The 14,387-nt window shown below is 55.9% G+C and overlaps 1 protein-coding gene across 1 annotated transcript in view; it reads left to right on the top strand.

The window, feature by feature from the left end:
• The first annotated feature begins 2,078 nt into the window (after positions 1 to 2,078).
• Positions 2,079 to 14,387, top strand: part of LOC120765465 (androgen receptor-like) — a 41,190-nt gene continuing 28,881 nt past the window's right edge. The window contains exon 1 of the mRNA XM_040090356.2: positions 2,079 to 3,065. Within this exon, the coding sequence (XP_039946290.1) occupies positions 2,158 to 3,065 (908 nt within the window). The 5' untranslated portion in view covers positions 2,079 to 2,157. The remainder of the gene's footprint in view (positions 3,066 to 14,387) is intronic.

The following is a 14,387-nucleotide window of genomic DNA, read 5'->3' on the forward strand; positions in this document are numbered from 1 at the left end:
TTACCACAGATCATCAGTCAGAACTGAATTTGGCTGTGCAGGCTGAAGTACACAAACCATTTTGCAGTCTCACTTGCTGAAGCTCTGCAGCGCTCAGCATTCCAAAAACCCCACAGCAACATTCAAACGGGGGAAATCCAGGGGCCTGTGGATGCTGCAGAGAGAGGAAAGGGCGAGGCAACATGAGCAGCACCAAAGCCAAAGCTCCAGAGCTAGGAGCTGAGGGCCAAACAGGTCCCATCCCAGATAGGAAAGTTGTTTGAACAATAAAATTCTGAATTTTGCTGAGGGGTTTGCAGGCTGTGGTGTTTCAGGGTGCACAAGCTGAGGATATTTCCTCCTTGTGGGAACAGTGGGATCAAACAAAGCTCTCTGGTCAGAACCCATGTCTTGTTTGAGGCGTAGAGGCCCTTGTTCCTGCAGTGATTCCATGCTGTAGTCCCAGCCCTCGGCCCTTCTCAATACATTTCTTGGGGCTGATAGTGAGAATCCTCCCCTGGATGTTTTCCAGAGTCTGTATATTTCACTCCAGAAGCCTGTCAGCTCTGAAAGGCTGGAAGAGCAAAGCCCCTGGAACACTCATCCACTTGGCAGCACATATCTTACTGCATCTCCCTTGGTTTTTACCATCTCAGGTGCTAGCTGAGCTGCCTTCTGTGCGTCAGGGGCTGTGGGACTTGGCATTAGAGCCCGACTTGGTGTTTCAAACCACATGCAAGGGCTGGGGAAGTTTCTCTGCAAATGCTCTTCCTCACCGATGGCCAGGGAGAGCTGGGCACAGCCCTAGGCCTGCCAGGGCTCGGGGGGTGGCAGCCCCTGCCTGCAGCCGACCTGGGCTCCAGCAGCCACGGCAGTGATCCCGTCCCCACTGGCGCACCAGCCCTGCTCCCCCTGCTCCAGCTGCTCTGATCACGCAGGCGGGATGGAGGACATTGCCAAATTTTGCTTGGCTGGACTTCGATTTTTATTTTTATCTTCTACAGCTTGTAAAAAAGCTTTTAAAAGATGGGATATGTATCTATGTTTTCCCCACGGGCTCTGCTTATTTATGACTTTTTCCCCTTTGTCTCCAAAGGGGCTCAAAGTAACCTAAGTAGGGGCTTGTTTTAAGCTCCCTCGAAGGAAAATGATTCCATTCCCAGGTTGCCCGGGGATAGTGGCTCCCAGAAATTGCTTTAGGATTGTTATTCCAGGACCAGCAAGGGGAGCTCAAGCCTTGTTTACGGTAGGTCCCGCACTAATTTTTCCTGCTAGCGAGGTGTTTTTCATCCCAGTTCGTGACCCGGGTGGGGATGCCCACGGGGTGGCTTGTACTTTGGCAGGCGGGGGCTGTGGCACGACGCGGAGCAGTGGGAGGTGGAACCAGGCAGCCGGTGTTCAGGCAGGAGGTGAACCACGAGGTGAGAGGGTCGGCTCGGGCCCAGCCGGGGGTGGGGAGCTTCTGAGAGCCGGCACGCCAGCGCGAAAAGAAGCATTTTTCTGACTAAGCCCACCCAGCTGCGCCAGCTGTCAGCCGGGGGGACAGCGGGGGAGCAGTCGAGCCGGCCCGGGGCGGGTGGTCCGCACGCACCCGCTTCATCAGCAGTCCAGCTGGGAACCGGGACAGCCGCCGCCGCGCCCCGTCCCGCCCCGTCCCGCCCAGCCGGGGCGCGGGGGCCGGTCGGGCTCTCACCCCGGGGCCGCGGCGACGGGCGATGTCCCCAGCGAGCAGGGCCGGGCAGCCTCATCCAGCTCCGACCCGCCCGCTGAGGCGCCAAGGCCGGACACTGCGGCAGGGCTGCGGCTCCGCGTCCGCGCCGCTCCAGAGGCACCGGTGGGGCCGCGCCGAGCCCGGGGCCAGGCGGGCATCCCTGCCGTCACAGGGTTAACCGCGGCGGAGTCGCGGCGCGGGGCGGTCTCTCCGCCGCGCCTCCCTCCCCGCCGCCGCCCCCGCCCGCCCCTGGCTCCGCCGCCGCACCTGCCCGCACCCCCGCCGACAACTTTCCCTGCCTGTTGCGCTCGCCGAGCTCCGTGCACGGCGGTCGCTGCCATGGGCGCCGCGGAGCAGCGCCACGCGTAGGCGGCCCGCGGGGGTCCGGCCGGGAGCACTGCCAAGGCTCTCCGCCCTCTCCTGGCTCCGCCGCTGCTGCCGCGATCGCTGCCCCGAGCTCCGCGAGCATGGAGGTGCAGCTGGGGGTCGGTCGCGTCTACCCGCGACCGGCGGGCAGGACCTTCCGCGGGGCTTTTCAGAGCTTTTTCCAGAGCGTCTGCGACGCTTTCCAGCCGCCGCTAGACGAACCGGGCCCCGGGCAGCCGCCGCTAAGCGCGCCCTGCCCGCCGAGTCCCCGGCCGCCGCCGGAGTCCCCCGCCTGCCTGCCGCCCCCGCCGGGCTGCCTGCCGCCCCCCGAGCCCCGCGCCGTCGGTAAGGCGCTGCCGGCCGCCGGCCCCGCCATGGGCTCGTCCTTCCCATGCGCCGGAGAGCTGAGGGAGCTGCTGGGCGAGGCGGGAGCGATGCCGCTGCTGCCGCCGCCCGAGACCGAACCGGCGGACAAAGAAGACGCTCTGGGCGACAGTGCCCGGCAGTTGAGCCGCGCCGTGTCCGCCTCCATGGGGCTGGCGCTGGAGGCTCTGGAGACCCCGGCCGAGCCGCTGCCCCGAGAGGACTGCATGTTCGCCGTGCCCACCGGGCCGCCCCGCGCCCCGCGGCCGCCCGCCCGCGATCCCTCGCCCGCCTTCGAGGCCGCCCTGGCCGCAGAGCCGCCCGCCGGGCCGGGGCTGCCCCGCGGCTTCGGCCGCGTCAAGCTGGAGAGCGCGGCGGGGCCGGCCGCGGGCTGCGGCTGGGGCGGCCCGTGTCGCTTCGGGGCCGAGCTGGTCCCGCCGGGCCCCGCGCCCCCCTGGCCCACCTTCTTCGCCGAGGAGGGACAGCTCTACGGGCCGTGCCCCGAGCCGCCCGCCGGGCCTCCCGAGTGCCCTGCTGATGCCTGGTACCCACCGGGCCGGGCGCCTTTCGCCGCCCCCGCCCCCGGCATCAAGAGCGAGCTGGAGCCCTGGGTCGAAGGCTACGCCGGCGCTTACGGCGACCTCCGGTGAGTACTCGCGTCCCGCAGCGCACCGGCATGCGCACCCTGCTCCGTACTTCCCGCCGGCGCCGGCATCCTGCATCCCTCCCCCCGCCAACAGCAACATCCTGTGCCCGCATCCCTCGTGCTATCCACCTTCTGCACCCCCCATCCCACCGGCATCCCACCGGCATCCCACACCGTCCGCAGCCTTCCCGCCGCCTGCCGCAGGTGCCCGCGCTCCCCGCGGGTCCAGCCGCGCTATGTCCTGGCTGTTCCCGCTTTGGTGCACCTCTCCGCCGCCGAACTTTCCCTTTTCCCGGGATACTGTCATCTGGGATTGACTAGGCGAGATCGTTCCAGGAATAACGCGGTGCGCGCCCGGTGTCCCCGCCGTCCTGTGAGGTCGTTGTGTTTATCTCGCTTCCTCACGCATCTGTTTTCCCGCTGCTCCTGGCCGCTGGGAGCGGGCGAGATCGGGACTCTGTGCCCCGAAGCACGGACAGATCTTGACATCGAGTTAAAATCTTCCCAGCAACTTGTCTCGCCGAGAGCTGCCTGCCGGGAATGCCCTGTGCAGAGCAGGAAACCCCGAATGTACTGGCAGAGAAACATCGCCTGTGCTTTGGGGCTGTTTTAAGTACGGGTAGAAGATGTGTTTTAAAGGAGAGCTAGAACAAGTTTTGGGAATGAACGAGGGGAGGGTGGTGGTGTTTTTTTGTTTTGTTTTGTTTTGTTTTTTAAGAAGTAGGATTCAATCAGGAATATTTTTTCCTGGTGGATTAACTTAAAAAAAAAAAAAAAAAAAAAAAAAAGATGAACGGTCTCTGTAAAATACCTGTACATCATTAAAAGCTGTGAGCACCTGCATGCTCACCTGTCAGCACAGCAAAATGTGGCCAAGCTGGTGAGAACGGGACAGGAAAGGGCTGCTCCAGGGATTTTCTGCTGCCTCAGAGGCAGCCCCATCCAGGAGCATGTGAGACCTCAGCTGGGGTTTGCATTGTGGGAGTCCTGCATCCACACACTCACCCCGTGATGCTTCAGATGCTGGGAGAAAAGGCTAAAATGAACAATTAGATTTTACCTCTAGGTTAGTGCCAAGCAAGTGCACTGCCTCTGGGCTTTTTTCTGTTTTAAATGCTCACAGCTTCATTTGGGTACTGGGGCAATTTCCATCCACACAGTGATTTACTGGGGGATTGCACGAGATGTCAAGGGCTTGGCAAAAGAAAAAAGAATAAAAGTAATGACAGGTCAGAAAGAGTGCAGGTGTGAGCATCATCCAGCTGTGAGCTTCGTACATGGCAGGAGCTTTGTAAGCTCCGGGTGTGCCTCTGGATAAACCTCTGCTGGAATCAGCACACAGGGGGCGGGGAGGAATCAAGTTGGAAAAGTTCAGCGTTTGGATGCTGGTGGTGGCGATGCAGGTTTGTTCTGTGAGGCCACTCTTCCTGCAGAGCTTGTGCAGTGGGACCGCCCACAGACAGGGAATGTCACGCTGAGGAGAGCAGGTGTGGGGTCCCATGGAGGTCTGCAGCCAGTCTTGGAGGCTGGACTAGGCAGCAGCAGGTACATTTTGCCCGAGTCTTGCCTTAGAGAAAAACAACATCTCCCTCATTCCTGTGGGAAGTGCTGTATGCTCCTCTTCCTTGCAGCTCTGTTGGGTGTGCTGTGCCTGCTTCCCCTGGCAGATTTCTGTGGGATCAGCAGGGTTAGACCTGGCACAGCAACCTTTACAAGACCATTGTCTTGTCCATAAAACTCCAAGGCTTGTACAGCGCTACCCTGCTGCTGCAAATGTGTAAAGGAGTGACATCGTCTCTCTGTGTTCCGATGTAATTTTCAAACACCGTAAGAAGAGCGGATCACTGGCCATGGTCTGGCTCAGGCCGTATGTGTTAATTGCTGCCAGGTTTACATTTCATCCTAGTAAAGTCTCCATTAGCTTTACAGCGTGCTGCTGGCCCATTCCTGCAGCTTTGCATTTTCTCCTGGATCTCTGGATGCCAGCACAGGAACAGCCTCTGCTGCCCCTGTGGAGCGGTGGATCGTGTAGCAGCATCCCAGGCAGCAGTGCCTGTGGGAAGAAAGGTTCATGGGAGCTGAGAGGCTCTGTACTAAAATTCCCTGATGGAAGAATTATTGGCTTTTGGACCTGCAGCCCTGTGTTGTCTGATGCTAGGTCTGATCTCCTCCCCTACTTGACCTTGCACATAAAGCTTTCCCCTCACAGCCTTAGAGGATGCAGCCTCAGTGTTCTGTGAGGGGAATTTGTGGGGCTTTACAAGCCGGGGACAGTGGGCACCTCAGAGCCCTGTCCCTCGGGGTGCTGCTGGGAGCAGAGGCACAGCCCCCCTCACTTTGGAGAAAAAGGAGCATTTCAAGGTGAGCTGCTTCTACTTTCTTTCCTCTCCGAATGCTCCTTCTATCTGCCAGCAGGATCATGGTTCTTCCCTCCCAGATGAAGTTCTCCCAAGCTCCAGTTCTGCCCTGCTGCAGTTGCGACTAGGTATGGGTAGATTTTTTTTTTGAGTTAAACACCCTTCATATAACACTAAAGCATGAGCAGTTTTTAATATTTGGGGGAGTGTCAGGGTTAAGAGGTGCTGGCACATCTCAGAAACACTGTGGTTATTAACACAATTTGGGTTAATTTAAAGCTTTTGGTACAGCGTTCCTGACTGCACCAGTCAGTCTTACAAGAAATTAGCAAATTAATCTGTGGTTTTGTTACTCTGTGGTCTTGGAGCTGTTTGTCTTTGTGCTCTGGTTGTTGCATCATTACTACCAGCAGTATTTGAGGTGGCTAAATAACCTGTTTCAGGGGTGAGATGGAGCATTGTCAGAATAAATCCAAGGTTCTGCCAGCAGAAGAAAAATTACAGCGGCGGAATAGAGGGGGTGGCCTCTGGCTTAGAATGACATGGAAACAGAGATGGAGCTGTTACTGAATCAATGGAATCAAAGGGGAGAAAAGTATTTAAGGAGCTTTTTGCTCAGGAAAATCTACTGTCCATGTGGCTTCAGACGTTTTTAAGTGACATTTGCTATCACTACTGTTACCTGGTGCTGATACTGTTTGGAATCCTGGTGTTTGCTGGTTACATCAGCCTTTGGTTCCCTTCCCTAGTCTGGCTGTGGTCGGTTTGGACCAGCGCCACGTGTTCATTCATCACCTGGCTCGATGGCTCTGTAATCGTTTCAGCTCTGTAATTGTGATAGGCTTACAGATAAAACCTGCAGTAATTCCTTCCTATGGAGGGAGGAGATTAGGCTGACAAAGAGGTGAAGGGGTGAAGGGCAGCTGTTACACCAGAGATGGAATGAGGCAGGAGGTCTTTCTCAGGGTTGCCCTCACTCCCAGTCCATGCCCAGGAGCAGGTGCTCTGGCATTCCAGTCCCAGGAGGGCTCTGGGGACTCCCAGCGCTGCACTGGCAGAACTCCAAAGCCTTTCGGAGGGGGCTGACCCTCCTGTCTGCTGTTGCCAGTGTGTCCTTTCTGCTCTGGCAGTTGGCTGAGGATATATAGCACATAAACATTTCTTTGAAGACAAGAAAACCACAGCAGAATGTTGTGTGGGCAGCCAGTCCCTTTGGCCCCTATGGACGCATGGGTGGGGAGCCTCTGGTGGCCAGGAGAGTTGGGGATGCGCTGAAGCTTGTTAACAATTCCTGATAAAGGGAGAAAAGAAAAGATAAATAAATTTCTTCCTCAGCGCTTCTCACCCTTTCCTTGCACACGATGATGATGATCATCCAGCTGGAGCTGGATTAGAGAACTCAGGGCTTGGTTGAACATGAGCAGGCATGATAACAGGCTGTGGCAGGGTGCATGTCTGTCATGGCTGGAGTTGAGGTTGTGAAACAATACGCTGAGGCTGCAGGGATGTTGTAGCTGTGCTCGGCAAGGAGAACCCCTCAGGACTGGGGGAGCAGCCAAGCGGGTGCTCTGCTGGAGCATGGCACTGGTGGCTCCTTTTCCTCACTCCTGAGCATATGTCAAATCTCATAAAATGGTCTCCTCCTTTTCCCTTGCCTCCTCAGCCTGTCCCTCCCTCTCTTCCCTGCTTTCCTGTGCCCCAGCTCTCCCTTACCGCTGGGAGGAGGAGACGGGTGACCTCTCTGGGGTTGGGCTGTGGAGGGCAGTCATGTAGGGTATCCACATGGGACCCACCCAGCTGCTCTGAGGGTACACAGCATCTCTTTGACTCTTCACTGCTCAAAGGCAGACTTTGCCCCATCCTCCTCTAGGTTTTTGCATCCTTTTTTGCAAATGTCTTGAGTTTTTGAGCTCTTACACCCTCTGGAAGCTGGTTCCACAAACTTGTGTGTGGTATCGGCAGTGAGTATTCTGCCCTGGTTCCTCTCAAGTGCTGGTTGCAGTGGAAGGACAGACTTTATTGAAAGTATTGAAAGCAGCAGCTGAGAAATCAGAAAGTTTTGCCAAAGAAACAATCCACAAAAAGCTTTAAGAGTATTGGTGGGTCAGAGTCACACAGGTATTTTGTGTGTTTTCCTGAAGCTTCAGCGCTGGGAGCTACACAGGATCTGCTCATGGCAGCTCTTCTCCTGCTTGTACAGCTTTTACATTCTTCCCGTTGTTTAAAGATTCTCTGGTATTTATGCATTGCACAGATGAGCTGTGCTTTGCACCACACCACACCCTGCAGCCAGTCTGGCATAACTGTTGGTTTTCCTCCTAGAAGAATTTTGTTCCAGACTGAGAGCCAGTTAATAACGGGATGTGCTTTAGTGCAGCTTCTGAGGACAGAAGAGTGTGTCAAAATACTGATCTGGAACGTGGGATAGACCGTGTTTTGTAGCCCAGGGGGCAGGGGTGACTCCCGGGTCAGGATTCCCACTGCGGAGATGGGTTTTTCCCCTGGGACAGGATCCCTCTCATAGGCACAGGTACCAGCCCCTGGAGATGGGCATCAGTGGGTGCTGGAGCTGGGATTGTGTCCCCATGGCACGGAGCCCACGATTCTTGGAAGTCGCTGCCTCTGTCTCCTTTCTCAGAGCGAGGAAGGTGTGGGACAGGCGCAGGAAGAATGAAAGCAGAAACACTGTAGCGAGGCAGCGAATGTGAGCAGCATCCGAGGGAGGATGCCAGCTCCCTACACTCCCACAGCAGGACCCTCCAAGGCCGTGCTGGGCTCCAGCAGAGACAAGAGCCTGCTCTGTGTCCGTGCCAGGGGTCACCTCCGTGTCCCAATGGGAGCAGATTGCAGATGGGCAGTGGGAGGAACACGCGCAGCGGAAACTGGAGCGGATCAGAGGTCAGCCTGTGCATGGCAAGGGGAGGATGCTCCTGAGCTGGGAGGAAAGCTGGAAACACCGCCGTGTGTTGCAGGAAGAGATCACCAAATTCCCCAAAGTAATGAAAATCTTGTCATGTCTTGGTGTGACGAAAACACAGTTTCATTACTCGGGGTTAAGAACAAGTTGTAGTAGAGAGCAGTAGCTCAGTTCTTTGTGTTTTTCTGTCAGTCCTGTGAATTCCACTCTTGGCGTGGATGTTCATTAATATTTTATAAATTGCTTGTTAGAAGGTGGCTGTTCCAGTTTGCCAGTTCTCCATTGCCGGTTCCTCTCTAGACTTGGATCACTCACTGGAGGCTGCTGGGTTGGTGTTTGCTGTTTCTGCTAGTGATTGTGGACTAAAATTACAAAAGAAAGAAATTGTATTTATTTCATCATCCCATGGAACATTTAAAATTTATCAAATGAGTGTTTACTGAAAGAGAACTATTCAGTAGGAGACTTTCTATGACTTCTAGTAAAAACTGTTTGTTTCTGAGAGCTGCCCTGGTAGATCCTGGAGATCGGTGCAGCTGCGGATAGCTCTGGAATATTGGAAATACATAGGAAAAGTAAAGATACCTCCTTGCACAGCTCCTCAGCCTCATTACTTTGTGCAAGCTAATTTTCTTCTTGGAAGATTTTCTGCAAAAGGCACATCTGCACCTCAGACTGATGCAAAGTGCCACAAAACCATCATGGACAGCCTGGGGAGGGTGGCTTGGTGCCACCACATGCATGTAGTAATGTGGCACAGGGGGCACAGGCACCTCCCGTTGGGGTCATCATTGGGTAAGACGTGAGCATTGACCGGAGTGATCTGCTCTCACCTTGGATGAGCCCAGCCCTGCACCATGTTCATAGGAAAACAGCGATGGCAACACTTCCTGTGGGGGGTGCTGGATCCTTTCCAGCTGTTTCTTTTCCTCCTGAGATCCAGCATGCAGCATGCACAGGAGGCAGATGTCCCATCTCCTGTTGTAGCAGGGCGTTTATGCCTGGTAAACAATTAAGAGGCAGATATGGTCACATCACCCCTTAGTGGGTGGCAGTGCAGGCATGCCCAGTGGTGGCCTTGGCAGCGGCTGGTGGCGCTGGTATCGATGGCTGCTGCACACTGTGGGGGCCAGAGCCAGCCCTGTTTGTTAACAGTAATAGTGCTATGAGGGAGCTCATTGAAATAAAAAGGAACTGGCCCAGTTGTCATGGCAAAGACTTGTGACGGAGGTTCTCCATCCATATTCTCTCACCGTTGCCACTGCTGCCTGCCTTCCCTGATCTGCCTGTGCTACTCATCCGTGTCCAGCCACGCTTAATCCAATCCCCCTGCCTGCTCTGGGTGAGGGGCAGAGGGAGCGACGAGCCTCTCTGGGGAGATCTCCTTGTGGGGGGAGTCCAGCTCACCCTGGTCAGGTGCTTGCAGAGGGCAGTGCTTTGTTCTGCTTTAAATCTAGCCGTTGCAACCCCGATTCTTCTTGCCGGCGTTTTTAAGTGAGATTCAAAGTATCCTCTAATACTAATAAAAACTCCGCGGGTAGTAGGACTTCACTGCTGAAGCACTCACGCGCAGCGATTCACTCAGCCTCTAGGCAACTTTGGAAAGAGGAATTGTCCCTTTCCGGGGGGCAGGGGCTGAGGTTTGACAGCAGCCCCTTGGTGTGTGAGTGGCCGCAGCCCCGGCTGAGCCTGGGGTCCCGCGGGGCCGCGCTGGCTTTGTGCCGGCTGCTGGGGACCGTCCTGCTGCAGAGGGCTGGACTTTGCACCCCATCCATTGGCCCGTTCACCTCCAGTGGCCCCAGTGCCCCTGTCCAGCCCTGCGACAGTGTTTGCAGGAGAGGGGTTACGGGAGTGCAGCACGGCGCCTCGGGAGCGCGCAGGAGCCGCCGCTCCCCGGGGACCTGTGCGGGACGGGAGGGCAGGCTCGGTTTGCCTTGGGTCAGCTTGGCTGAGCTGCTCTCAGGGTGCCGCTTGCTCCTCGGTTAGCGCAGTCTGAACAGAGGCCAGAAAGAGCAAGGTCACCTGCTGCGCTCTGGCTCGGAGCTCCCCAGCTCCCGCCCGGGGACGCCTCTGCAAATAGTGAGAACAAAGTCAGGTGCTGACACGTCCTCAGAAGTGGTGGGATTGGTTTGTAGGGACACAGACCTCAGATTAGGCGATTTGCAATAATAGAAATAATCTTAAACGTATAAGCCAGTTCTCCAGGTATTTATAGCTTCTGCCCTTTTCTCAGGGCACCCGGCCCCAGGCAGCTAGGATGTCCACAGGGGTGGATTACACCCATGCTTTCCACAGGTGTCCCCGTGGCTTCCCTGTGCCATCCAAAGGAGTAGGGAGTCCATCCTAGTAAGTAAATAATGGTTCCTGGGTTGAGCCCCTGTTTCTGCTGAGGGGGCCAGTCTGTCATGTTGCCTGGCACGTGGGGCTGCTGGTGGCCGGGTGGACCGTGCTGAGCACCTCATGACAGGCAAGGCTCCATCACTTCCCAAACAACTCCAGGGGCAAAAGACATGGCTTAAGTCAGGATGGGAGAGTCAGTGCAGAACCACCAACACTGGGACACTGGCAGTGCTGGCCTGGGACACCCTTGGCACGGGGAGGGAGTGCTGTGGGCAGCTTTAGTCAGGGCAAGCAGCCAGGCACAGGCACATGTACCATTTGGCGTGTCTGCCCTGAGTTCTGGGTGCTCCTGGGACACACTTGGGGTATGCCTGAGCTGGCAGAGCCCTGCTCGGGTTGTGCAGAGCAGGAGAGCTGTTTGAGGGCTCTGTGCAGAGTCCCAGCCACCCCTCCTGTGCTGGGCATCACAGCAGCCATAAGGATTTGCCTTCCAGATGTCTGTGACAGGCATTGCTGGGGAGATGTCCTGGGCACTGGCTGCCTGATCCAGCTCTTGCTGGAGCCTGGGGAGCCTTGACTCAGGGAATGGTTTTTTTGGAAGGGGCACTAAAGCCCATTCCATTCAGCTCCCCTCTCTGGGCAGGGACACCTCCCACTAGACCACATTGCTCCGAGCCCTGTCCTGCCTGGCTTTGTCACCTAAGGATGGGTGGTGCGTTCTGGTGGGTGACCTCTGCCTCTGCACCAGTATGCTCCAGCAGGGACTAGACACGGTCTGGCTGTAGCCAGTGGCTTTGGGAAGAACCTCAGAGCAAGTCTTTCTGTGTTACAGCAGCGTCCTCACCCACCAGACCATCATCCCGCTGAGTGCTTCTGGAATTGCTGCCAGCAGGAGCCATCCCTGCAAATGCCAGAGGGGAGGCTGCAGATCTCCAGAATACATTTTACATAGGATGTGTTCAGTTCCCGGGATGAGGTGGGAAAATCCTGGAGTTTGCTTCCTCCCCTTGTGCTCTCTCTGCCTGGGGGTGGATGGAGGGGGCTTCTTGTCTCTCCCAAAATGACACGACACTTCTTTCTGTGGTGTTTTTACCAGACCTCAGCATTTTGGCTGCTGTTTCACATTTTAGCTATGTTTGCTTCTTTGCTGGTTAGAAATGGCAGAAAAAAACACTTTGACCTTGGCCTGTGTGCTGAGAACAGAGTCCAGGCACAAGTTTCTGTATCACAAATTTCCTCGCGAAGGCTCCTGCCTCCTCCCCCTCGCACCAGTCAGCAGAGCAGTGTCTGCACATCTCCCGACCTGCTGTTGGGAGGGCTGGAATGGGATATCTCAGCAGCTCCACTTTCCACTTGAAAGGGAAATACAGAGAAGGAATTTTTGTGCTGATTTTGTTGAAGCTTTCATCTGGGAAGCAATGAGGTGCGTTAACTGGAAAATGAAATTCCCCTGCAAAGAGAGCTCGTATGATTTACTGTTTCTCTTGAACTGTGTGTGTGCCTGTGCACATTTGTGGATGTTCATCAACTTCCCATGAACACCACACACAGATTCTGTGTCTGCTCTGTATGAGGAACATCCCCACTCCTCACCCTGGGTCCTGCAGCATTCCCTCTGCAGACGTGTCCCTGGAGGGTGGGCACGCTGCTGTGTGTTGCCCGCAGGAAGGAGAGGTGTCTGGAGCTCCGTCAGCCTCTGTGGGCAGCCCAGGGCTTGGTGTGGGATCAGCATTGCTGCTTCTCCCTGCTCAGACACTGAGAACAAGCCCCACAACTCACCCTCACTCTCTCTCCTGCTGTCTGGCAGTGCCAGCTCTGTTAGCAAGGCAGATCTGGGGGGCACGTGTCTGGAGCACTGGGTCCGGTGTGGACTGTAACCCTCGAGGGATGGCCTGGGCTTTGTCCCTATGCATGCTTCTGTGCTCCAAAACATGTGACATTGTCACGATGAACTTGAACTCAGCCTATTCACATGGATATCGTTTTTCTGGCTCTCTGTAATTGGCTTTGTCTTCGCATGTTCCCTGTGGTCAAAAAGTCTTTTCCTGGATAATAGGATCTTCCCCTTACCAAGAAATCTATTACTTCCCAATCTGCTCCCAGTCCCCTGCAGCATCTTTAAATGGTTAGAAAAACAATAGCAGCATAGGGACTTTTTCCCTTTCTTGTTTACAGCACAGCCTGTGCCCAAGTGCCGGGTCCTTGATTCTGGGCTGTGTTGGAGGTGGATTGAGGAGGAAGAAGAGCACAGTTCTGGGAAGACTGCAGGACAGAACATCCCACTGGAGCTGTGCTGAGGGTTGGGCAGAGCTGAGCTGAGATGGGAGCTAAGGTTGCGGGGGGAGCAGCTGTTCTCTTCTTGTTCAGTTCACCCTCCCTTTTGCCACATGGGTGCTTAAACCCTTGGATTATGGCCCGAGTTGAAGCAGTTGTCATGTCCAGCAGGGAGAAGGTGGCAGCCTGGGGTTAGCAGAGAGGCTGGCCAATCTCTCTGTGCTTGATCGCAGTTAGCGGAGGAAGCTCAGTGTGTCCAGCAGGATCCCCTGGGAGCAGCAGGGATCTGTTAACTCCTGGCCATGCTGTGCCCTGCTGCTGTGCCTCTGCCCTCCTATAATTTCAGACTTGGGGTCAAGGCGGGTGCACAGCCACTGCGGCTGCGGCGTGTCCTAAGATGACTATCTCACCGCTCACTCAGAGACTCGGGAGAACACTCTCAAGGCTGGGAGGCCTAAAATTAGATGTGGCATCTGTGTTTTGGTTTGCAGGCAGGCTCGAAAGAAAATGATTCCTGGCTGCTTTCATTCCTCGCCTGCTTGGAAGAGCACGGCCAAGGGGTAGTGGGCAGGGCTTTGATCCCCAGCGTGCCATGGCTCTCTCTGGACATCGCTGCCCAGCAGGGCCAGTCAAAACTCCAGCATGGGTCTGTGGTAATGACAAGATCACCCATGCCCACAGGTACCTGGAACCAGCCGGTTGCAGGCTTGCGGGGCTCTGCTCTCTTTGTTTTCTTGGGAATGCTCTCAGCCCCCAAAAAAACAGGTCTGGCTGTCCCTGCCATATGTCTGTCCCTGCCACATGTTATTAAATAGTGCAAACTGGCATCAGAGGACTGTCTCCCTGTCCATGCCTGTCTGGGATACCCCGGGTTGCAGGTGTGTGCCACTGGGGTTGATACTGGTCCAGCTACCCATCCATCCATCCATCCATCCATCCATCCATCCATCCATCCATCCATCCATCCATCCATCCATCCGTCTGTCCGTCCATCCATCCATCCATCCATCCGTCCATCCATCCATCCAAGCCTTGCTGAGGGGCTAGTCCTACCCTGCTCCTGTCTGAGTCCTGCCCCGATCCTGCCCCGATCCTGCCCCAATCCATGTGCAGCTGGCAGGTGTGGGCAGCTGTGAGCCGTGGGCATGCCAGGAAGGCCAGGCCGGGAGCCGGAGGATTGGTGCGTGTCAGCCAGTGGCTGTGAGTTGCTGGGGAATTTGCTTCTGTTGCCTGTTCTGGTGAGACTGGGGCTAAGATTTGCTGGGAGACCTGGCACTAAATACATGAAACCTTCATTATAATTAGTACGTTTGTGTTGGGGATGACTCACAGCACAATCCACTTGGAGGACGCGGGAAGATGATCCTGTTGCACAAGTCGTGCAATCTCTTCTAGAAACTCAGTGCTTTGCCAGCAGAGCTGAAGGGAAATTCT

This window comes from Hirundo rustica, chromosome Z (assembly GCF_015227805.2).
Source record: "Hirundo rustica isolate bHirRus1 chromosome Z, bHirRus1.pri.v3, whole genome shotgun sequence".
Lineage (NCBI taxonomy): Eukaryota > Metazoa > Chordata > Aves > Passeriformes > Hirundinidae > Hirundo > Hirundo rustica.